Raw genomic sequence first — 24,858 nt, 5'->3', positions numbered from 1 at the left:
AATTGAAACACTGGAAATACTGAGCCCACACATCAGGTATAATGAAAAACAGAAAGCCACCAGCAAGACACCAGTTCCCCCAGCAGCTTTAACTATTCACCGGGTCCACTGTTGGGTGTTAGTCCTTTAATTGGAAGAGAGTTATCCCAGAAATTACTCCCACTGAAAGTACTAGAGAGGTTTTATGTGTCAAACCTGTCCACAGATTCCAAATTTGAGGCATTATTCTTCTCTGTATTAGCATCCTTAGATTTACTATCCTGTGCTTTAAGGTCCTGGGTCTTAGATTCTCGTAATTTATTGTCCAGTGGAGCAGACATTTTCCTGGTAGGACAGTCACAGGTTTCAGTGCATACAGTAGGAAAACATTTCCCAAAATGTAATTTTAATTTTCTTACAGTATATAACGTGAATTTAATTCACTGGATATTATCCAACACTCCACAATGTTGAAGCACATACATACAATGGTTAGGCATGTGTACAACACTTACACAAAGACACACACACACACACACACACACACACACACACACACACACTCAAAAATGACAGAGGCTAAATGCCAAAGGCCATGCTGTTGTCAGTAAAACTACAGACAACACTCCGGTTACTAAATCAGATTCATTTCGGTAACATTCAAAGCCCAAAACCGTTGTATAGTCAAACAACTTGTTGACTCAACCATAAGATTAATTCAAATTGTGGAGAATTATTTGTTTGACCATGCAGCTAGCTAGTCTACATTTCAGTATTGGTTGCAATAAGAAGAATGTTTACTATACCTGTTTAGAGTGGGGATGTTCCCTCTGCAATCAAACAACATTGATTACTAAGTGGTTAGTGGCAGGCATCAGGAAAGGAAGACAGTCAAGGTGTAGTAATGTGTGTGCGCACTTTATAATTTTGAAACCGCAATGATTTTGCTGAATAATTCAGATCTCAGTTGTATTGAGCAATATCCAAATTAATTAACTGAATGTAAAAATAAATAAATTAAAAATAAGTAACCAATAAGGAAATTATCATCTCTTTCTGATCATTGAACACACATTTCACTTCCTGACTGCTCCCTCCACAACATGCAACATGACATCCTAAGCCCTCCTTGCACTGAGGAATAGTCCGAGCAGAGGAAGAGGATCATTTCACACTCTCATGCCGTCTTTAGTTCATACAGTAATTGTGGATTATGAAGAGCCAAACATGGAGGTTAATTCAGATATATGAAATCATATGCATGCAATAAAATGAGCGTACGATGGCATTCAAAGGATTTCTATAACTAATCGCATGAACAAACTCAATCCAACATAGTCAGCAAAGAAACAAACAGGCACTGCAAAGCACCAGGAAGCATCAAAACATATACACATACACTCACTACATACACACACCGAATACATCACATTAGCAGGATGCAGAACATAAGGACAACAGAAACGACAGGGTCTGTCACAAGCCGCTTTCTCAAATGCTGAGCATGTACAAGACAAACTCTGAGTTTGTCTGTAGTTTCGCTCTGTATTCTGAGTTTTATCTGGCATAGAGGCAGCTACTTTTTTCCAGGACTAACAAGGGAGAGCAACTCACATGGGAGTCTTGAGGCTGGAGGCCTTGTTACCCATGGCACTCACACACTTTTGACAAACCAGGAAAAGTATTTTTGGTCTTGTAAAATACCTTCTTTTGCACATGAGGAGCATTTACATGGAGTAAAACAATGTACAATGCAGCATAGCTGGGAAGGTGGGAAAGGGTGTAAAAGAACCATGGCACCATGGAAGAACTGGAGATAGTACATGCTTTACAATAACTTAAGTCACCTTGGCAGTGACTTTGAATAAACTGATTTCAGATCAGCACTTTACATTTTCATCTAATAATAGATCATTCTGATATGGCAACAAACTGTGTCAAAGCGAGTCAATACAGACGTATGCTTTGTGTACACAAACCACATCTCTACAGAGCCACAAAAGGGGTAGAAGCAGGGAAGGTGATGCACAGCGAGTGAGTGTTGGTGTGTGTTGGGGCGTGTGATACCTGTTGGGGTGCGAGGTGGGAAGCATAAACTGGAACTCTACGATACAAGTGTTGTCCTTCAGCTGCCGATGCTGAACACTGTTGAGCTCATAGGCAATGTACGCTCTGCGAACATACACCTGAGGTTATGAGGGAGAAAGGACACAGAAAATACAAGTTAGATACAGTATGTGGACCATTTCCTTTTTGACATTCATTGAAATGCAGTGAAAACAAAGTGCCTTTCAGCACTGAGATCTGTATTCCTCTCACCTCCAGGGCCGCCATCCTGACCACCTGATTACTGTGGTAGAAGAAGTTGGGCAGAACATCAAAGATGGACGTCTCTGAAAGGATCAGTTTCTACAAAGAGGGGGACAATTAACCACCTTGAATACTTCCTCAGAGCATTAGATAAAGCCACAGCTGCTAGTCCCGTCTCTCAATCCCTACCTGCAGGTTCTCGATGCAGAACTGGTGTCCGTACATGTCAATGGCAGAGAGGAAGATGGACTCCACCTGGTTGTGTCGGAGCTCATAAGACGGGAGGTGGGAAGCTATCAACACCTGGGTAAAGACGACCAATGTGGAAAGTCCTTTACTCTCAACTGTTTTCATTCAGTCATAATTAGTGGGCTAGGTGAAAGCAAGCACAATCATGCTATTCCCACGATTTCCTTATTATTCTCTTTGAATTGAAATAGACTTTTGAACTGTGACCACTTATATATAAAAATCCTGCATCATGTGGATTTAGCTGTTTTTAAAAATTCAAGTTTTTCACCTTTCAAGCTGAAGTCTTCCATTTGCTTTCAGCCAACTAATACATTATTTTCATTTAATGTACATTTATAGTTAATATTGAATATTGTAAGATGGATAAGATGTGATATAGCACCATGAATCTTTACAGAATGCAAAACAAATCTGTCGACAAAAATTAAGGGTTAACATCTGACCTGTCGGGCACGCAGTGCCACCTTGGCATTGGTGGTCTTGCTGAGCTGGGTGAGTTCAGTCAGGATGGCCATCAGCTCATCTGTCAGTGTGGGATCACGGCCACACAGCTGGTCCTAGACGCACATAATGATAACATACCAAACTTGTAAATCTGTCTTTATCAGTTACAAAGGGATCCTTCACACGGTTAAGGCATGGTTAGTAATCCAGTAAGGAGGACACCTACAATCAGCATAGTAACCAGTAGGTTCTTCTTGGTGACTTGGGCGTGAGAGAAGATGTAGTTGAGCACATTGGCCATGTCGCCTTTGTTTTCCTCACGCAGTGCGAACACACACTTGTCATAGTGTCCTGTAAACAAGCAAGCAAATAAGGTCATTAGTATAAGATAAGAGCTTTAGTAAATATCTGAAGTCAACTGCAGCCTCAAAGATGCTGAGATGTTTATTGTGAAACAGTTCCCTCAAGTGGAGAAACAGAGTAACTGCAACTCTTCAGAGAGACCCCTTGAAGACAGCAAAGCTAAAGCCAATACACTAAATATCCCCCTTACATATAACAACATGTCACCACAGTAAACTCTTAAAGCAAAGAAAACAGTGTGTAGCTGTTGTTCCTCACCGTTCTGGAACTGGATCTCTACTTTCAGGTACTGTCTAAGCAGGTCCATCACCACGGCCTTCATGTGACCACGGATGCCACTGCGATACCTGTCAGAGACAATAACAGTCAGCTCTGGGGAAAAGAAAATGTGTAGTGTGGTGTGCGGTTATCTTATTAAAAACACATATGGACAGAGAGTAGATTTGTAAATCTGTGAACCGGGGGATGTACTGATGAGGAAAAGATGTGAGAATGAAGTGTTCTGCAGGCCAATGAGATTCCTGTCCCCTAACTTAAAACACACTGAGCACCAGGTCTGCACACTCATTTTGGGTTATAGGATGTATCTTGGCTTTATGTTGGGATATACTCACTTCTGCACCAGCTGGACAATGCTCTGTGTGTTCATAAAGAAGACCTCTCTCTCTGACTTCCTGTTAAGAGTAGCAGCATGGCTGTCCAGGATGTTCGCAATCTGGAAACAAGGGAGATAAACTGTTCACGATTTAAGCATTTAATCCCAATGGCAGTAAAGCATTTAAGCCCCATGGCAGTAAAGACCCATCTATTAATCTGTTCCTGTTATATCCAAACTAGTGTACAGGTACTCTCAGGATTAGGTGGAATATTCTAGTGGATATCCAAGATGATCCTAACATTTTAAATTAGAATTAGAAATAGAGCTGCATATCGTTAGAGTCGTGTGATTATACTGTACGACTACTACTCTTTGTTTACTGGTTACTCATGGCTATTCATCAGATATGCATGAATATCAAATCATATAAATTTATGATAGTGAAGTGATAGCTACATCAGATCCTGTGTGATGTTAAAAAGAATCTTGCAACTTCTGAGGAGAGACATCTGCTCTCATTATCTAACTAAATTTGCATTTATTAACTAAAATGTAAGACTAAATATTAGAAACTCACTGTAAACTGGCTGTTGTATGTGTACATACAAATGCACACACACACACACACACACACACACACACACACACACACACACACACACACACACACACACACACACACACACACACACACACACACAGATGTTTTCTGTAGCCTGAGACTGGCTGCCTGATTTCTGCTTATCCTTTAACTCAGACAAACACGCAGTCACTTGGATGTCCTTTGAAATAATCTGTTTGCACAACAAATTGTACTAAAAGTCAAGGGGGAGGAGGATTTTTCCAGCCACTGTAAGACCTATGACACTAAAACAGGACATTGCAGTTGAGAAATCGTACTGCCAAACTAATGCCAAAATATCTTTTGAAAGACATTGTAAGATCACACTTTACAGAATTATTTCAATAGGCTTACAATATTATTTCACAGATGATCTGTTCTTTTATATTCCCACAGGACATCCTGAACATTTTAGAGCACACAAGAATAGCAAAGCAGAGAAGAATAGCAAAGCACAGAAACTGTGGTGTGCACAACAAGTTTTACTTGACACGGTTTATGATAATTCTATATAATAGGTGTGGTTAGGTGTGGTGTGTGTGGGAGCAGGGGACTACCTGCTGGCTGGGGAACTGGCAGAGCACAGAGGTGATATTACTGGCATACTGAGCCATCTCCTTCTTGATAGCCTTCTCCACAGCAGGGGGAATGCGACCGGACACACTGGTCATGATGTCTTGCAGCTCCAACAGGGGCAAGGAGGGATCTCGCATGGTCTTCATCAGCCTCTCCACCCACTCCTTCAACTGGAAGAGTACAAATACAACAAGCATATTAGAAACTGCTTAGAGTTAGTAGAGCTGGTGTTTGAACCTGTGTATGAATTCTTACCTTGCCGCTGAAGAAAGGCTCAGGAAGACAGTAACCGTTCATGATGTGAACCAGGTGGTCCAGTGTGTTGTGGAAAACTCTATGTAACTTCTCTCCTCGTAATGCTACTGCCTGGATGGTGGGCAGGGCCCCCGTGTGCAGCTCTGCCTACAAGACAAACACACAAGCATGCATACATTTTGGCAACTTGTACCCCAATGAAATCCTGGGTTTTTACAGGAATTGCCTTTTGAACCCTGAAATATCGGTCCAGGGTACGGCACAGTTATCTTCCTAGGCATTGGCACAATAATTTCCTGGAATTGTGTCACTCTGAATAGGTCTCACAGAAAGGAATCACTGAATAGCTGCAGTCAATGAAATAACAGTGGCACATAGAGCAATTGCATAAAATACTGGAAAAATATAAAAATAGCATCAGATTGAAATAATGTAGTTCACCCGCCATTTTTACAAGCTCAATGTAAACAAGGAAGTGACGTAACGGAAGTGATCATAGGACAGAAGTGGTCTGGTGTAACTAAAGTAACATGGATTTGGTTGGTGTATCTGAATAAGGATGTTCTAGGAAAAACCTGGAATAGACTTGGTGGCCTGAATGGGGGGTTGAAATGAAAAAGGATTTCAGTCTAAATACTAAGCCGTTGTACATACTTCAGTGTTTCATATACAGGCGTAGTGTGTTAGTGAGACATACCTGTTGCACTCTGCTAGGATCATCCAGTTGCAGCTTGGCAATAACACAGCCAGGCTCCAGCGCAGCTCCAGTCCTCTTCACATAGTGAATACAACCAGACTCCACAGCTGTCAGAGTCATCACCATCTTCATCACCTGGAGTACAGAAGCATACAGTTCACATCTATACAACCCATCACATGAAAACAAAGTGAACCTGAACTGAATGCATTTTTCATGTGTGTGTCATACACATGAGCCTAAACACACCTCTATCTCAGCGTAGCACTGGCCAGCAAACACATGCCCACCGTCCTCTACTGTGTACTGGATGATTTTTCCGGCCGACGGAGAACGTAGCAGCGAAGGATCATTCTCCTTTTCAAAAACACAAGTCTTGTTCCCAATCGTGATGCGGTACCTGCAGGGGAAAAAAAATTCTTAGTCTTAATAAAGTTTCAGAGCCAGAACCATCAACTAATTTTGACAAACTGTAAACTTCAAACATTTGTAAATCTTTAACTCTGTCAATATTGAACATCGGTAAATATCCTATTCTCTGGTACTGCAATGGCCAAAATTCCCCTTTTGGATCAGTGAAGTTTATCTCATTCTTAATCTTGTGTTGTGTGTGTCTCATGTTTTCTGCCTTACCTGTCCACCTCCTCCTTCATGTAGGTGGTGTAGCTGCTGCCGTCATAGGAGAGCAGAAGGCCTCCATCACTGAGCCGATGGACGTCCACCTCGGCTGAGGAGCTGTTCATGATAACCACGTAGGAGTTGGGAGACTGGCGCGTCACCGTCAAGACGTACTTAGTACCTTCGTAGATCAGTTCCACATCCACAGTGTTGAGGAGTGTGTGTGCCGGCAGCACCTGGCCCCTGGAGACAAGGTAGACAGTATATATGTTGTAGGCAAGTATGTTGTATCCTGTACAGGAATTGCATGAAATGGATTACTGTGAAACACCATATTTTTACCTTTCCAGAGAGTGCAGGAAGTTGGACACACTGTTCCTCAGATTGACATCTGCCACATGAAGAGCCCCGCTCACAATTCCCAGCATGGTGTCTGGACGCTCCGCCTGCACACAACATACAATTTTTGTAATGGTCCTTGTTTATTGATTGAGAGCAGAAACCCATTTAATTGTAAAATTAATGTAATAACTAGTTTAAAAGTGTGTGTAAGCTTTGTGGGAAGATGAACAAGCTGTTCTTTTTAATAACGCAGAATGGCAAAATTCAGAAGTGTGTTATGATCATCTCAACACAACGCATAGAAGTCTTGTCCCATTATAACTTTCTAGGGGAGCATCTGATGGCCACAGCAGGAACATCTCTGCATACCTGCATCTTCTCTGAGATAAGCCTGTCCAGCCAGCCTGTGTCAATGCTGTTGTGCTGGAAGCTTTCCGTCTCCAGCAGCTTGATGAGGTATTCCACCGTGGTCCTGAAGTCTCCTCTGATTGACAGCTCCTTCAGAGCCACAACCATGTTGCTACAGAGACAAAGACATAACCAGATGTATTGACTGTAAAATGACCTTATAAGTAAACATTAACCTTAAAAATGTTTTGATTTTTTCATAAAGATTTTGACCTTGTCGACAGTACAAAGCTCATAGTGATTTCAAGATGTGTACTCACGAGATTGCTTCTTCACGATTCTCTCCCCAGGAGAAACAGTGTCCAAACTGTGAGTCTGCAAACTCATGCAGGCCTCCAGCCGCCGCAACACTGAAGTATCCCCACACGTTCTTATTGCTGCGGAAATTCAGCTCCTGCACCGTCCCCGAGCTTGGCTTGAAACCCTGAAACAAGCACATGCATACAAACATTTCGTTTGAGCACTTCCCACAATCTGAATCCTGGGGAAACAGCTAATTTGATATTTAGACAAGTGTAAAATTTCTAACATAATAATAATAGAGTTACAAAGTGGTAAACAAGATAGATAAAAAAAACAACCAAAACAAAGGCACTTAAGCTGCCTAATGTCCCACCATAAACACCATGATATATTAAACATAACCAGTTATGCTAATGGGTTCAACAATTAAGGTAATTCATGCACTAATTAGCAAATATTTTTATGTCAAAATACTTGTCTACATGGATGATGTAAATATGGACTCTGTAGCTTAAAAAAATTAAGGAATAATAGTAGTTTCAAGAAAAATCAGTTTTCCTCATTAAACTAACTAAACCCTAAGCCAACCTGCTATCGGCTGGTCTTTGGTGCCAGGCGATGTCATCACCTGTTGTTCTCGTTGTTGTTCACCTGGCACCAAAGACCAGCCAATAGCAGATTGCCAGTTCAGTACCATACTTTTCACCATTAGGTGTCAGGCTTCACCACAAATTTGGGTTAGGGATTTAGTTACTCTTTAATATGTAAATTTATGCAGCAAGGTGCTCCAATATCTATTCAGACCTACTCTACAGGGGGAGCATGTGATGTAAGTATTAAGTTTCTATCATGCATTGTTCTTGAGGTATTGTGCTCACAAGAATGTGTCTACACACAGACAGCCAGACGCCACCATGACAACATAAAAACACAGACAAAACACAAGGAACAGAACCACAACACAAGTAGAGTATGCCACTAGAGAAAAGAACATTAGTCTCCATGTAACTGTAAATACTTTGCGTTGTGTACCAGGAGAGAGTGGAGCATACCTCATCAGGGTTTTCACTGGTGATGCGGGCTGCGATGACATGGCCCCGTGGGGAGGGGGCCGTCGACAGACCCTCAAAGTCGATGGGAGAGTCTCCCCAGGGCTGGACCCCATACAGCATCCTGATGTCTTTGATCCGGTGAAGAGGGATACCCATAGCAATCTGACAGCAGATAGTGGATTTAGTAAGATCGAGCTCATGCTCTTAAACTTACGTAAAATATAGGAGAACAGGCTGACGGACACTGATCACTCTTAAACTACTGACATAATGAATAGCCTTTGCTTGTATCAAATTACATAAAATTCCTTCCTCCATGGGATTAATGTGTATTGTGGATTTATTTTCTTTGAATGAACCACATACTTTTCCCCAACCACGCTTATTTGAGTGTTGTGAACACCAGTAGATTTCATATTATCAGTTTTCTGGGCTACTGATAAACAGAGCATTATGCAGATAGGGAGTGCTGTTGTTGCGTTGGAAATGATAGCGGGTGGCTGACTTCCTGTCTAGCGGACAGAGTGTATCCCTCCCACACGAACACCCAATGAGCTTGGCTGTGTGGCTTCCCCAGCGACACTGCCCTTCAGCTTGAGTGCCACTGACCTATATACACACAATCCTAAATACTGCAGAACAGACCACGTGACAAACTGCTGCTACAAACACCAGAGCCTACTACAATGTTTCTGCATATCGGCTCCTTCTTTCGCAGTTGGTTGCCATGGAGACAGGGGGCCAGTCTAGTGCTGAGCGGTGAAGCGTGCTAACTTTGTCTGCTACTGGACAGACACAGGACTCAAGTACATGGTGTGTGATGTAAACACATGCTCTCTCTAGTGGTGCAGCTGCGTGCGAGACTGACCTGCAGCTGGGCGGCAGGCAGGTTGACATCAGCCACCATCTCAGTGCAGGGGTGTTCCACCTGCAGACGAGGGTTAAGCTCGAGGAAGTAGAAGCTGCTGTCTTGGCTGTAGAGGTACTCCACTGTGCCAGCACTGACATAGCCCACCATCTTAGCCAGCTTCACTGCACACTGAGGAGGGAAAACACGCTGTCATTATGCATATCAAGGTTCAAACAACCCTTCTGGGAAGAGAAGATGACATCAACAATGAAAAAGCCCTAAATTAAATTAATCAAGTTGTCAAATTTACTTAGCTAGCACCAGGAGGTTAATTATCAGCTCTATTGTAAGAACAAGCAATGCTAGATGGGTTATACCCTTTCCATGTCCTCAAACACGTCTGAAGTGGCGATGGTCGCAGGAGCCTCCTCTATGATTTTCTGGTGGCGTCGCTGCACAGAACAGTCTCTGCCAAACAAGGAGATGGCATTGCCATACTGGTCAGCCAAGATCTGCACCTCCAAGTGGCGAGCGTGCTTGGCTAGCTGCATGACGAAGATGGGCGACCCTGGAACCTCCGCCTGGACCTGGAGAACCAAGGAGAAAAGGGAATGCAAGTCATCCTCACAGATGCACAAAAACAACTATTATACATTGTATTAAGTCACGCACAGTGACATAAATTAAATACTGGATTTAGGCTGAGGGTTTCCACTCACCTGCCTGAAGAGGTTAGGGAAATCATCTGCACAGTTGACCTTGCGGATGCCCTTTCCTCCACCTCCCTCTGAGGCCTTCACCATTACAGGGTAGCCCACCGTCTCTGCAGCCTGGCAACAAACACATTCTGCTTCTCAGAAAGCATACGGAGATGTATGCAAAAGCAAACGGGACATTAATTACGCACTATCAACCTGACAGGAGACATATTTACCTTCAGGCCAGCCTCTACATCCTGGATGCAGCCCAGCTCATACAGATCAGGAGGAACATTGATGATTTTCTTCTTTTGGTCGTTCTCTGTCCATTCTACTGTCAGGCCTGAGACACAAACAGTTCATATTGGGCCTTTGTATTTTCACATGAAATTACATGAGGGTGATGGCTACTTTTTGTCTTTGAAACCTCAGGAATTAAACTTGAAACATCAGATGTTAGCAGTAAAGACATATTAGAATAGTTTTGTGAGTACTGAATATTGTTCATACCCCCCAACTAAATATAGTTGATGTCTGAGGAAAATGTAGGTTGCAATGATGGGTTTTTGAATAAGAAAATAAAATAAGAAAACCCTTGAAAAACCCATTTTGGCCATTTGGAGACAGTACCAAAGCAGGAGCAGGTCTTGGGACCCCATCCCTAATCTGACCTACCTGCACCACTCCAGGGCAGGGTTGGAATGCCAGCTGTCTGAGCCACAATAGAGGAGGCAATCTTGTCTCCAAGAGCCCACATGGCCTGACTTGGGGGACCTGGGAAAGGAAAACTCCATTAAAAAAACAACTCAACTCAACTTTTCCATAGTCCAGATAATGTGAAGATCAGTTAGAAGGTCAACAAAACAGAAAAGAATCTCTTACCCATGAAAGCAATGCCATGCTTGTGAAGCAGCTCGGGGAGTTTGGGGTTCTCTGAGGCATGACCCCACCCAGCCCACACTGCCTGTAAAGCATTACAATAATAAGAGGTAATCAATTACAAAGTCATTATTTACCATAGATAAAACTATAGATAAAATGAAAACACAGTATATTGTGGTACCTGTACAGGTATACGTTTAGCAATGTCCAGAATGAGCTCGACATTGGCATAGTTGTTGTTATTGGTCCCTCCTGGCACAGGCACGTAATGATCTGCCATTTTGATGTACTCTGCGGAGGACAGACCCGTGGAAAATTAGAGTACACATTTGTGAGGTGAATGATTTCAGCAAAGCATTTAGTCATCTATGTCACTGGTTCTCAATCCTGGTCAATGAGGCAATCCTGGCATGAGCACTGCTAGCTTTCTACCAGTTACTAGTTAATTGCATTCACTCTATATCCCTTGGTGGAAATCAGTCCCTGATTAGAATGAAAGCCAGCAGGGCTTTGGATTGAGAGCTACTGATTGATTCAGCTTCAACTGCAATCACATCTATGCCTAAAAAAAAAGGGGCTACCAGCTCATTGTCTTCTCAATTAGCTAATTTGTCAGGATGCTGTACAGTAGAGCTGCAGAGTCTGAACTGGCCAGTCCCTCCCTGGGAGCCTTGTGTGTTTGTTCCAACTCATTAAGTCTACCGCTTAGCTGTGTCAGATGTTTTGCTGTGTCATTAGGCATCACACAGTTGGAGCACTCACTATGGGTTTTACCTCCGCAGAGATATCATAGCAAAGCTCACCTGCGTTGGCCTTCAGGTCCTCTGGGGTCACCATGACAACAAAGCGGATTGCCCTTTCATTGCGGAACATCTCATAGGCCCAGCGGCGGATGGAGCGCATGCATTTGACCGCTGCGATGCCATTGTTGGCTATGAGGACCTGGAAGAGCAAAATAGATGATTTACCACTGTTGATTTGTTTACTTTCAGGTTAATTAAAAGACTTAAGTGTTAATGACTTATTTAAATAATTCCAACCTGGTCTAATTATGTCACACTCATAGGACAGGGGCAACTTGATTTTTGTGGTGATGGCACTAGTTTGATTTAAAGTAAAAATCACTATAAATCGAGCCATGCTAGTAAATGTACTAGAGCATGAAAAATCATTATCTAGCTAGTGCCACCACCACAATCAAGGGCACGTTATACCTTTTTGAAGTACTCAATATTGTACCCATGACTTTTTCCACCTAATTTCTAAAACATATATACATACACATATTAGGATTTCATCATCTATTGCTTTGTTTGATTAATGTAAGACATGTTCACCTCGATTTGAGCTGTGAGATATGACAACTTCTTGCACTGGATTGGGATATTCCAAAGTAGTATGTTTTGCTAGTCATAAAATTATATGACTATCCAATGCAAACACACAAATGATTTAGTTTTGTAATTATTCGCTGGTTTGCATTTGTTTTTTTATACGAGTTCAGTACATGATTAATTGAGGTTTTATGAATACTGTATGAGCTTTTAGCACAGCATGCTTTTGAAAAGTGCTACATAAAAATCATCATTACCTTCTCGATGACCTTGTTGCCGCCAAAGCGGGTGACAAATTCAGCAGGTGAGGCCACAGTGAAGTCCCTCTGCAGGTCGATTCGACGGCGGTCTCTGCCCTGCTTCACCAGGTGCAGCCCTGACATGCTTGGCCTGTTTTAATAAACATGGAGAATGCACATAGTGGGCCTTCAGAATACTCCCAGTATCAGGAGGAAAAGGGTATTATGGAACTATGCTAATAACAAACAGATAATTCATAATCTTTCATTTTCAATTGTACAAAACATGCAATAATCTGTATCTTACAGGTATAAGAATTTAGAAATTAAATTGCCACATGCAAAACATCACATAAGATCCTTTCAATAGCAGCTGCACTTTCACAACAGTTTACATTTACAGTCCAGTAGATAAAAGGACACCGATATCACCACATATTGATAAGAGAACTACTGGTGTGAGGAACAGAGGATTTGACTACTGTCTCTTATCTAAAATGATATAGCTTGCAGCTGAGGTAAAAAAAACAATGGGAAGAAGGACCTGAAAACTGACCTATGATGTGAATGATGATACTCAGTGCTGCATCAGGGTTAGAACAGCAAAAGTAAAGAGTCAATATCGATCATCTTTAAGAGAAATCATCTGCTTGTGTATCCATTGACAAAGCAGAGTATAATGTGTAGAACAAGACAGGACACCTTTAGTCCAGGAAAGTCTACCTGTCGACAACACTTATAACAAACTAACAAGCAGCTTGGGCTCATTCCTGAAATGTGTTTACAGGCTTGAGCAAGTCTCCAATAGGACATACAGAGCTCTCCGAGTCAAGCTCCACCCTCCAAGGGAGCCATAAGAGGAGCAGGGAGTACAGGGGGAGGGTTATTACATTCAACCGGAGGGTGTGGCAGCGCCTGAGCTAGTTTGGCTGGCTGGCTCCTCTGGCCTGACACTGCACTATTGCATCACAGTAGGGGTACTGGCATGAGGCAAACGAGACACAAGTGGGAGCTCTGATTTGAATCCAGCTACAGGGCTGAATGAGTTTGTCTGGTACTATGGGAAAGAAAAGGATGGGGGGAGGGGAGGCAGATACCCCTGTCCAGCATTTCCAGTTTTGACACTGTAGTCCTGACTGATTTCAGTCAACCCCCACGACTCCCCTCCTCCCCTTCCTTGTGAAACTGACCACACAAAACCAGACAGGACAAGACTATTGTTGAGATCTGTGAGATTCTCATACATACATACATACATACATACATACATACATACATATACACAAAACATCACTGTCTACATTGCTGTCTACATAACCTGGTTACATTTTTAAAAAATGGTCTCACACATACACCTAACATTATAAATAGTAGTTGTTTAAATCCAATCCAGCCAAGGGAGAAGCTTGTAAGGATGGTTCACAGCATCACTTCAACATGCAGACTGCAACCAACACAGAATAACAACATCAAAACAAAAATGCATATTAACTCTAAGCGATTCCCCACACGCAAATCTTGAGATTCAAATCTTCTGTGAGGCTTTGGAGAAAAAAAATAAATTCACAAGGCGGCCCCTTGTCTGTGAAAGGGACAGTGAACTAAGAAGGCCGGGGAGCGCAGTGAGAGAGCTGCGGTTGGCTAAGGGACTAGAGCAGGCCGACCTCCCAGACTCGCAACACAGAAACTCTGTAGCAGTGTGTAGCTGGTGAGACCACATTTTTCACACGTGCTGTAAAAAAGGAGCCAACCCGCCAAGGGGGAGTGCATTAAAGTGAACACAGTGTACTGTGCCAGGCCATTTCAGATCGCAGGCCAACTCCTACAGACGAGTCTTATAAAGACATCATTCAAAGTGGCAGGTTGGCTATTTATATCTTATTTGTACATGCTTCATATCCACTGAAACTCATCCAATTCCACTATGTCAAATGTAATGCGACATGTTCCTGATATGCAAATGTAATGCATCAATTTGGTGAGACAGAAACATGAACCAGACAAACAAACACCTATTCATAGCGGTTCAATAGGGCTGCACAATTAACCCAAAACATACTGAAATTTCAATATTGACTACCTAAATTTCAAAACCCAAAGAGCCTGCAATGTTTTCTTGAAGGGAAAAATGTAGGGATGCACCGATACCGATACCAGTATCGGTATCGGTGCCGATACCAGGCTAAAATGGAATATCGGTATCGGAGATTTTACCCAAGACTAAAATCTGATACCGAAAGCCATGAGTAACATGTAAGAAATAAAAGCAAACTGTCTTGATTTTATGCATTTGTGGCACATAGAAGCCTGTATTTCTCAAACAGTGGAAAAAACAAGGTTTTTATGTCAATAATTTTGTCCATTGACCCCAAACTAAGGAAGTAAGCCTGCACTGTTCAGTAAAAGTAATGGATCGGATCGGTACTCAGTATCGGCCGATACTTAAACTTTCATACTCGTAATCGGTATCGGCATTGAAAAAGTGGCATCGGTGCATCCCTAGAAAAATGTTTCAAACAGCTTCCCAAACAAGGTATTATGGTGCTGTATAGAAACTCTGGCCTGCAAATAAGTGTGCATGTCAAAGAAAATCTTCCATTTTATTAAAACTGAGCATCAGCATATCAGAACCAGACAAGACATTATATAGAGAAACCTGTGTCCACATATATGACAATTCATATCACAATCACAAAATTCAGCAAAAAAATGCAACAAGATTATTTTATTAGTACTGTGCAGCCTTATTATCAATAAAAATTGTCAGACTAGAAGCGATGCACACGGAACAGGCTCAGATTCTAACCTTAGGTTGTGCAAGGGGCCATCAATGTGGTCGAAGCCCATCTCATAGGTGCTGTCTGAGCTAACGGACGATGGTGACAGGGAGCGCGTGTCCTTCTCCTCCAGCTGCATGTCTGGTTTCCCCGGGATCTCATCCTCTGAGTTCTCTTCCGACACTGATCCCACAATGAAGTGGGAATGCAGCGCCGCAACAGCGGGGTTCTTCTTGGCAGCACCGTCCTGTTGTGCCATGGCTGGACGACACGAACAGGCTGCAAATACTGCGGAGGGAGAGGACAGTGACAGCAACAGTTATAAAGGAGACACCGAGTCCAAAAATCAGGGAACACTGTGACACGATTGCCATAGCTGGTGTTTGTCATATTGCATCAGTGGGTTGCATAAACTATATTGATAATGCAACAGATATTGCAAAACCAGGACCGATGCCAAGAGTACCAGTACATGATGTACAGGTTCTGAAAATTACCATTACTGTAAACACTTCTATAGCACAATTCAAGAAGGATAGACAACATGGCAGCAGGTGATGCTGGATGTGTCCTTACTGACAGCCATGGAACCAGAAGCAAAATCTGGTATTACCTGGCAGCATACTGAATTAACAATAATTTGAGCCAAAGACGCTATTTGCATGCCTATTTGCATGCCTATTTGCAAAAATATTTTGGCAAGACCGCACAATACTTCAACCCTATAAAACAACCAATCAGGAGAGCTGCTGTCAGCTGGCATACTCTCTATAGGAGGTGCACTTTGTATGTGCATGCCAGTTAAAAACCATTGCTGCAAAATAACAATTTTCAGCCAGTGTTTCTCGATTAAGACAATTGTGTACAAATACAGAAACAGGTCTCAGAGGGTGGGTCTAACTCTCTGAACTAATGGCACATACTATAGTGGTTCTGAAGTACTGCTACCAATTGTATGCAGACTGGTGGGTATTAGAGAATAGCCTAAATGCAAAAATCTCACAAAAATGCCATGAATGACCCAGGAACAGAAATCCTAGAACCATCCATTGAATGAGATAGAAACTTCCATTAACATCCCATGTTTCAGCAGCACGTATCTACAACAGAAATGGAGTTCATGAGAACTTGGGAAACTTTGAGACTTTCAATGTGGATCCAATATTAGCATAACACCTCTCTGAGAGCACCTTGACTAGGTCTCATAGGTATGACACAGTAGGCCATTCATCTATTCATTTTTTATTATTTTATTCATATTTAACAAAGGGGAAAGGTGGTGTTTTCCTTCACTCCCCCCGTAAATAACAAATTTAGTTAGCAAGGATGATGCATTAGCTTACATTTTGCATTAACACTGTGACAAAAAAGGGATTTCATCGACCTGTCATCGTCCCCTCTAAACCTTACCAAAAGCCGGTGGGTTTCTTATTTACACTAGCCGTCCTCCTGCAAGTGGAAAGAGTGGACTCATGTTGGGCAAGGCACACCTTACCTATCGATAGCTGCTTGCGGGACCAGAAAAACAAGCCGAGCAGTGCAGCCAGACACACCGCCAATGTGAGCCAGCTGAACATCCCAAAATGATACCGAGAACTGCATTTAACTAATCGAAACCTCGGCTTCAAGCCAGCTTAATTAATTATACAGTGAAGCGCTTGCTAAGTTGACTACGTTACCAGCCAAGCCAAGCTAGCTGTCTACTCAACGGCAGCCACAGCTGAAGCACCGGCGCTAATAACGTAGGTGCTAGCTTACTGACAGTAATACAGTAATACAATTATAATGCTACTAAGTAATGGTAGCTAGTAATACTGGTCTGCTAGCTGCACTGACCGGCTGTGTGTTACAGCGTGGTCTGAATCTCCTGAACCGGGCTGGTGTCAGTTGGACAGGTTAATAAGCTGCCGACCTGAGGTAAATGTCAAGGTAACGACTCACCGTGGGAGAGGAGCCGACACGCAATCCTGAAAAGTTGATTCCAAGAGATTGGTTACTCAATTGTGTCTATCAGACATGTCTTTCCCATTGATGATGAAAAAAATCACATCATGATGAGCTCATGGCAACTACAACAGACGCTTTAACAGCAGAGAGTGGGGTGATGTGATGATGCGCAAACGGGTTACTCCTGGACGTTGACCTCTGACCTCGCTTTCCGCCATAGAAGTAGATTGGATAGAGAAGCGCTTCCTCATCTGCCGGTACACCGGTACACCCAAGATGGCTGCAAGGTATGGTAAACTGAAAATCATACTAAAAGCGAGTGTGGTAAAAAAATAAATAAATAAACATTTGCGTAATCTGAAACAAAAATGAAAACAAAATTAAGTTAAAAAACTAAAACTGAACTAAATGTACAATGCCTGCAGTCAGAGCTGAGTCAAAAACATACTAGCCTAATGAAGTGATCATGGATTGTTTTAATTTCCATCAGTAAAGCAGTAAATTCTGGCATGATGGTAAATTATGCTACCAACAACTGCCATTTCCCCCTAACTGGGGGTAGAAGTAGAATAGTTAAAATAAATAAATAAATAGAAACATGAAACCATTAGATGATGATAATATTATCATGGAAATAGAACAGGTTCACTGTGTTTTACAGTGCATGAGACTAGGATTACTAAATCATTGGAGCATATCCATGACAACATCATCTAACGTTCCTTGGTACACATTTTGCATGTACCGGCCAAAACCTTTCGATGTTCACTAGAATATGCTATCATTCTCTATTTACCCTAATTCTATGCGCTCCATCCTGCAGAGGACCAATCGGATTCTACAACGATTTATGTGGGCGGGTCCCGGAAGAGGTGGTTCTTCCTATCTGCTGCGTGCCCCGGCACGGGATAGTACATGTGCGCTAAGGGAGAAACCTAAAGGTTTTGAAGCCAAGTCAAATCTTTGTTATTCCGATGGGGGCATATGTTTGAGGCCAATTATGAAAACAAATAGCCTACATGACAAATAACTACAAGACCGTTTTAGCATTATAAAACCACGTCCTTGTTATATTATCATGACTCAGAATCACGAATCATGACTGCATCGTGCAAAATAGCAGGGCTGTAACCCTAACCCTGCTATACACTATACATCGCATCAGGTGTGTCAAACTGTCAAAAACACAAATATGAAATCAGAGTCTGCATCCTTAATTCGCATATTTTGCTGCGCTACCAATCAGCATCTCAATTGCTCCTCTGCTGTCAACACTAGAGACAATTTAGATACGAAGAGATATGTCACTACCGGTAAATGATGGTACACAGTAACGCCAAAGATGGCGTCGACGCTATGCTGCGAGGGTAAGTGATAATAAAATGACAGTCATATATTGCAGAAAATAAGTTTTTAATTTACGACCAGTAGGCTATGACCTCTGAATTTCGCTATTCGATGTGTGAGTTAGCCTAAGCACGTCTGCTCTTCTGTGCCAGGGCAAGGGCAAGTGCTCTGCAAGTAACGGGAGTAAGGGAATTAAGCCATTTAACTGGAAAGCCCTGCAACTGGGACAGCTTTGGCAACCTTCTGGCAGCTGATGCAGAAGTTTAGAGCAGTATGAGGCTATGAGTAGAATGCATATTGCCCATGCACCTGTAGCTGAAGATTTCTGAGCATAAAGAGACTCATCATTTTTCGTCTTCATTTACCGTAGTGTCCTAAAATCTGAAATCTTGTCTCTTGCCATAGTGGGCCCAATGTAATGACTCTGCTTGCTATTTTCACTCATTTTAGTGTATAGTCTAGCCTATCATTTTTAGGGCATTTAGTTCCAGGCAAGACTTGCCGCACCAGGATGCAAAATTAGACCTATCAGCACAGACCAGACCTCTACTATCTACACCTACACACTTGGCATTGCACCTACACTTATACTTACATGTCATCTAGCCCAAAACATCTTACTCAACAGGCTGATGGGATATCTGATCCTCCTGGCTTGAAACGACCTGCTCAGCAGCTCATAAATCCTGTAACTATATAATAAGAATAAGGTTAAGAATAAAGTACCACTATTTAAAAAATATTTTCATAATTAATATGTGATACTTTATTGATTCTTCTATTGATAACTTAGAGGTCAGGGTCAGCTACAGAGCATCACCCTTGGAAATTGTAGAGGTTCAGTGTGTTGCTCAAGGACACTTCAGCAGGGCAGATGCTTGCTGACAGGGGGTCTTGAACTCAGGTCCTCTGATTGAAGAATGGACTCTCTAACCACTAGGCCACCCTGCCATCCAACCACGACAGGCTTTTAGTCTTACCAGAATTACAGTGTGGGGTGGCCTGAGGAAAAAAAAATGGAATTTGGTAGTATATTTTGATTAACAATGAGATAATTTGCACTGGCCTAATAGCTACAGTTTGTCATATTTTAGTAAATTGTGTCATCAATAGCCTACTTTATTCCACTCAGATATCAAGTTATGTCAATGCAAGAATGATGCCAGAACCTCATCAATAACACTGAAAAGTTTAATTCAGCCCAATAGTGAAGTATTTAGTTCAGTTTTCTTCAACATTTCAATGTCAATATTGTCCATCTAAACAGAAAGTCTACTTAACACCAGTTAAGATTTGTGAATACAATACAGTAGAAAATGCAGTGTCAGTGCCATTCTGATCCACTAGATGGCTTCATAGGCCATTAGTTTGCTATCTCAGTAGTGTAGAGTAAATTTTGACCTCATATAGGCTGCCACATATAGTTATATGTTTCAACCCAAGGAGAGTAAACTGCAATAATATATGTAGATGAAAATGTCATTCTAGACCAACAACTGAGCTTTCCTTTTGTCATGTTGCCGCATGAGTTTTTTATGTATTCAAAGCTTGTATCGGTTTGTCTGCTTATCCTTCCACACCAACTGTGAAATTTGCCTTGATTTGCCTTCTTGATTTTATGGTTGGAGGTTTTATTATTATTGTTAGACAATGAAATAATTCGCTTTTGTCTCCATTTTCTCTGAGGCGTCTTTCACTTTTCTGTGCCAAAGAGGTGTTTTCAGAGATATTTAGCAGTGATTACATCTCGATCCTCCAGTGTCCAACATCAACCCAGTTTCTGTCGTCAGGCTGTGAACTCCCTTTATGCTCTTCATTGTGTTGTTGTCAACTTTTCCAGAACGACATCATCCCACATCAGCTATGAAACTTCACATTAACCATTCATTTGATGTTTGTGGCCTGACATCCATCAGTCCTTTAGCATCAGCGGTGTGTTCTACCCTTTGTGTTCACTGCTGTGCGATATCCAAACCTTGCATAATTCACATTTCCATGTGTGTCCGTATTCCTCTGAAAGGGTTTTCTATATTTCATTTATGCGGCCCTTGGTGCTAACAGCAGTGGAATGTATGTTAACAGACAGTTGAGATATGAGAGACACCTGGATATATATGTGGCACAAGGTAAAAAAAAAAAATATGTAAAGGCACGTGCATATACAAAAAAATTATGCAAATCTATCTTTCCATGCAAAGTCTGCACAAAACGCAAACATGACATGAGGATATTCACATCTCTACAAACAGGTCTATTCTACAGCATTTGTATGAGTATCATGGGATGGCTTTCTGCAAAGTACAAGAAATAAGATAGCTAACACAAAGCCACTTTTATTAAATGTGTACACTGAAACTAAGCTTCATCCTGGTTGGCATATCTTCATGAGGATTCAGGCAGACACTGGCTTCACCTGGGGAGGAAAATACAGAGGAGCGGTGTTGAGACTCGGCCAAGTAACTCTGAGAAATTATGTCTACATCCACTTTCTAAGTCGTGATCTAAAACGGCTGTCCTTGTCAAGCCACGGGTTCTGTCCAAGATAAATTTCAATCCAACAGTTTCTATAAAATCCACAATAATATACCATTTGCACAACAATCAGAGAACGCTCTCACTGACTGGCATCAAACTGCTTACTGCACTGTGGGGTTGAGAGTACTGACCTGTTGAATCTGTTTCTGGTTCCTTGTACTTTAAAACAGCTACAAGTAGGGAATGCAGTACACTTGGGCCTGGATTCCGCATGCAGAGCCAATCACTGGGGAAATACCTGCCATCGATTATCCTCACCAAAGGCTTATACTGGAAGAATGGGTGCTGTCCTTGGTGCTGAAACCCTGATAAACAATCAGAGTGTTGGAAATCCCTTTTTAGATTCCAAATATAAATTCAGGATAACACTGAAGTGCACACTACTGAATCTCTACATCCATCACTTCTCACCACTTGTCATATTTTCTTTTATTAGTGACGTCACTTCTGATGTCTCCAAATAATATGCACTTTCTCAGAGTCAGCCTGATCCACAATGATCAACATAGTCAGTGCTTGCTAGGGCTTGCTGCTATTTGCTTTTACCACTCCCTTATCAAGAATATAGTCTAATAGATGAATGAGAAATTAAATGTTAATCAAGTGAATATGGGATGTTTCAGCAGTCACTTATGGCAAATTGTGTGAGTTGATGTGTGTGAGTTGACGGGGTGTGAACATTAAGTATGTTCACATGCTCATTATGGCCCAATAGTCATGAATTATATTAAGTGATGTACAGTGTGTAGTGTTTTATAAAACTGAAACGCTTCCCCATTTGTGCGTTATAGCATTTAACATAAAATTTTATACATCACTCCACCACTTTAGTATGTTTTTGTGAATCGTGTCTAATGCTAGAATAGATGCATATAATATAATATATATACATATAATGTATATAGGTAATGTATATAGGCATACAGTCTTGCATACATTTAATATGGTTTGTGCAGTGCATTCATGCCATACCATAAGTATCTAAACACCTTCCCTCTTCCACTCTAACAAAGCCCCTGCAGATACACTCTAGTGCTTTATTTATGATAACATAGCCTTTTTTATGATATCCCTGTAACGTGAATTATTCATACTCTATGCCGACAACGACTATCTATCTCAACACTTTCCTAAAGAGGAGTCAGAGCGCACCAGTAGGTTTTCTAGCATTCAGGAAAATGTTAACCAAGATGCACCTTGTTTTGTTGACACCAGTTCATGCTAAGGATGATGATGATTCATTAATGAGTCCCATCTTAACTTCCAGGCCACGCCATTACAGACCTGAGAAAATGTATTTCCTTGCTTGATATCACAATCCAGCTAAGCTACACAGAGGTCTGTCTTTGGTATCTTTAACTTACTCTCTTTAACATTGAGTATTCTGCCGACTGTGGAGTGTGAGATAACAGTACTGTCAGGTTTGTTTTTTCCCCCAGTCACCTAGGCCTGGAGAAGAGGGATGTGTGTTGAGGCAGGATCTTGGCGACAGGAGAGGAGCACTTCTGGCCTCACTCCTGGTTCTTTTAATGCCGAAGGCCTCCCTCCATCCCTCCCAAACACCAGAACTTTCCAGCACTGCGGGGAGAAGTTTTCTGCTGACTGCAAGAACTTTTGCAGTTGACCTCTTTGCCACATTTCTGAGCCAGTGGAGATGCTCTTTCACTGTGAAGCTACGCTCAGCCAAGGAGAAAATGCACACAGTGGAGACATGAGTGGAGCCCAGCACAAGGAGAGGGCTTTTAGATCAATTTTCCTCCTGGGAGACCACCTGACTTTTTGTACCAGCTACAGTGAAAAAAAGAGTGATTTTATTATGGAGACAATTGCCATGGCAGTTTTTTGGTCATGATTGGTAAAATAAAGAGAACAGAGAGCGGATTTATAAAGATGATGCCCTTCTTTATAGTTCCTATAAAAACTACTAGGAATGAAAAGTGCTGCCCACAGGCTGAAAACAATAATAGTTTTGGTCTATATTGAGAGGGGATACTTTCAAAATGTGTTTCCTTACAGATTACTGATTAGACTACCTACTTAAAATTGTATTCAATAATGTAGTCCACTGGAGGATTGAAGCTCAGTAATGTAATATAAATGTGTAAAATTACATTTACATCACTTTTTCTCCATAATTTGTAGAAAGTGAGGTTAAACCAGTATTTCTGGATGTGTAAATTATGTCACACAACAATCTCAAAATCAAAATTCACGCTCTAGGCTTGTGTGTAGTGATAATCTCTGCCATCACAGATGCCTCACATTTCTCTTTATACTATGACTCTTGTTTCATACAGACTGCATAATTACATAAATCTGCACCTGATTGTCCTCCTTCTTTCTTTGAAAAAACTTTGAAAAAATTTCATTTTATTGGGACTTGGTGTTTTTATTCAGTATCAGTCATACTCAACTGGACTTGGGGATACATCAGCACCTGACAGCCATCAAACTGAACTCATTGGATAGTTCACTACAAACATACGATAGACACTGTGTGTTACTGGGCCGGGATTACTGTCTTGTGGGGCTGAAGGTAACTTTGATGATAGTGCTGACACATAGTGTTTCAATGCCTCTCCTCAATGGCTCTGCCAAAGTGGGGATGTGCAGATGATTAACTGTCTCCAGGTGTTCACCTCAATGTCCTGAGATGTCCACAGTTGCAGGTCTCTGTCCTCTGGAGGAAAGGCTTTGCTTTTCTTCCATTCCACTCAGCTGGTTATGGGACCAGGGGGCTTGTTATGCACGATAGATTTGAATTATATAGCTTGTTCATTGGCCCTCAGAGCGCCCAGGAGAGGAGGTGAGAAGATAACATAGACTATAGCATGCTTGAGAGGACCGCAAATGGACATGTGGGCCTGCTTGACCAATGTCAACCCCCTTGGTCCATATGTCCTATATGGTTATACTCAGTGATGTGTGCATCAAGCTCAATGTAACCTGTCCCCAGATAGAAGACGATGGCAACCTTTCACAGTAATGGTATCAAGTCAAACTGAGGGTGAGAAGGTTGAGGTCACTTGCATTGATGTGATGTTACATGATCCAAGAACTCCACAGGGATTTGCTCCTTTACAATTCCATATCTATACTTTCAGCCATTCAGACTTGAATCCCTTAGGTGGTGACCTGCATCCCCTCTGAATCCCCTTTGTCAGAGGAAACTGATGCCAATATATAAAAAACGAGTCTCTTACTTATTTTTTTGCCTATTTACAATTATTAGTAAACGCATTATTGTCTTTGTTCTATCGGCATCGTCAAGTTTCCTCCGGGAGGTGACACTGAATGGTTAGGCTACTCGAAAAATAGACTTTTGCACATCCCTCCTTAAACCCCATAGCAGCCTGTGGTTTTGCATATTTTACAGGAACTTGCCAGTGGCAAAAAATTTGCTTTTTAACATATGCATCCTGTCAGATTAGATTGAATGTTGAATTGTGATTGGCTCAAAATGACACCAAGCCCTCAGGCTACTGGCCTT

The 24,858-nt window shown here is 41.8% G+C and overlaps 1 protein-coding gene across 4 annotated transcripts in view; it reads right to left on the bottom strand.

Annotated features, from left to right (window-relative positions):
* Nucleotides 1–17,616, bottom strand: part of acaca (acetyl-CoA carboxylase alpha) — a 40,047-nt gene extending 22,431 nt beyond the window's left edge. The window contains exons 1-30 of one of the 4 annotated variants that reach the window (XM_071925432.2): nucleotides 17,481–17,616; nucleotides 15,569–15,827; nucleotides 13,319–13,345; nucleotides 12,781–12,913; nucleotides 11,993–12,131; nucleotides 11,371–11,480; nucleotides 11,190–11,271; nucleotides 10,983–11,081; nucleotides 10,544–10,650; nucleotides 10,329–10,439; nucleotides 9,987–10,196; nucleotides 9,628–9,798; nucleotides 8,760–8,921; nucleotides 7,725–7,888; nucleotides 7,426–7,576; nucleotides 7,057–7,160; nucleotides 6,730–6,957; nucleotides 6,346–6,496; nucleotides 6,097–6,231; nucleotides 5,400–5,546; nucleotides 5,126–5,314; nucleotides 3,963–4,063; nucleotides 3,607–3,695; nucleotides 3,212–3,336; nucleotides 2,985–3,098; nucleotides 2,479–2,592; nucleotides 2,299–2,388; nucleotides 2,047–2,165; nucleotides 786–809; nucleotides 196–324 (exon numbers count right to left, since the gene is read on the bottom strand). In XM_071925432.2, coding sequence (XP_071781533.2) covers nucleotides 196–324; nucleotides 786–809; nucleotides 2,047–2,165; nucleotides 2,299–2,388; nucleotides 2,479–2,592; nucleotides 2,985–3,098; nucleotides 3,212–3,336; nucleotides 3,607–3,695; nucleotides 3,963–4,063; nucleotides 5,126–5,314; nucleotides 5,400–5,546; nucleotides 6,097–6,231; nucleotides 6,346–6,496; nucleotides 6,730–6,957; nucleotides 7,057–7,160; nucleotides 7,426–7,576; nucleotides 7,725–7,888; nucleotides 8,760–8,921; nucleotides 9,628–9,798; nucleotides 9,987–10,196; nucleotides 10,329–10,439; nucleotides 10,544–10,650; nucleotides 10,983–11,081; nucleotides 11,190–11,271; nucleotides 11,371–11,480; nucleotides 11,993–12,131; nucleotides 12,781–12,913; nucleotides 13,319–13,345; nucleotides 15,569–15,798 — 3,755 coding nt within the window. In that variant the 5' untranslated portion in view covers nucleotides 15,799–15,827; nucleotides 17,481–17,616. The remainder of the gene's footprint in view (nucleotides 1–195; nucleotides 325–785; nucleotides 810–2,046; nucleotides 2,166–2,298; nucleotides 2,389–2,478; nucleotides 2,593–2,984; nucleotides 3,099–3,211; nucleotides 3,337–3,606; nucleotides 3,696–3,962; nucleotides 4,064–5,125; nucleotides 5,315–5,399; nucleotides 5,547–6,096; nucleotides 6,232–6,345; nucleotides 6,497–6,729; nucleotides 6,958–7,056; nucleotides 7,161–7,425; nucleotides 7,577–7,724; nucleotides 7,889–8,759; nucleotides 8,922–9,627; nucleotides 9,799–9,986; nucleotides 10,197–10,328; nucleotides 10,440–10,543; nucleotides 10,651–10,982; nucleotides 11,082–11,189; nucleotides 11,272–11,370; nucleotides 11,481–11,992; nucleotides 12,132–12,780; nucleotides 12,914–13,318; nucleotides 13,346–15,568; nucleotides 15,828–17,480) is intronic. The other 3 variants (XM_078286863.1, XM_071925433.2, XM_071925434.2) reach the window with 3 other exon arrangements.
* Between the last annotated feature and the right edge of the window lie 7,242 nt (nucleotides 17,617–24,858).

Source organism: Centroberyx gerrardi, chromosome 11 (assembly GCF_048128805.1).
Source record: "Centroberyx gerrardi isolate f3 chromosome 11, fCenGer3.hap1.cur.20231027, whole genome shotgun sequence".
Classification (NCBI taxonomy): domain Eukaryota; kingdom Metazoa; phylum Chordata; class Actinopteri; order Beryciformes; family Berycidae; genus Centroberyx; species Centroberyx gerrardi.
This window is presented reverse-complemented; position numbering and strand designations above follow the sequence as displayed.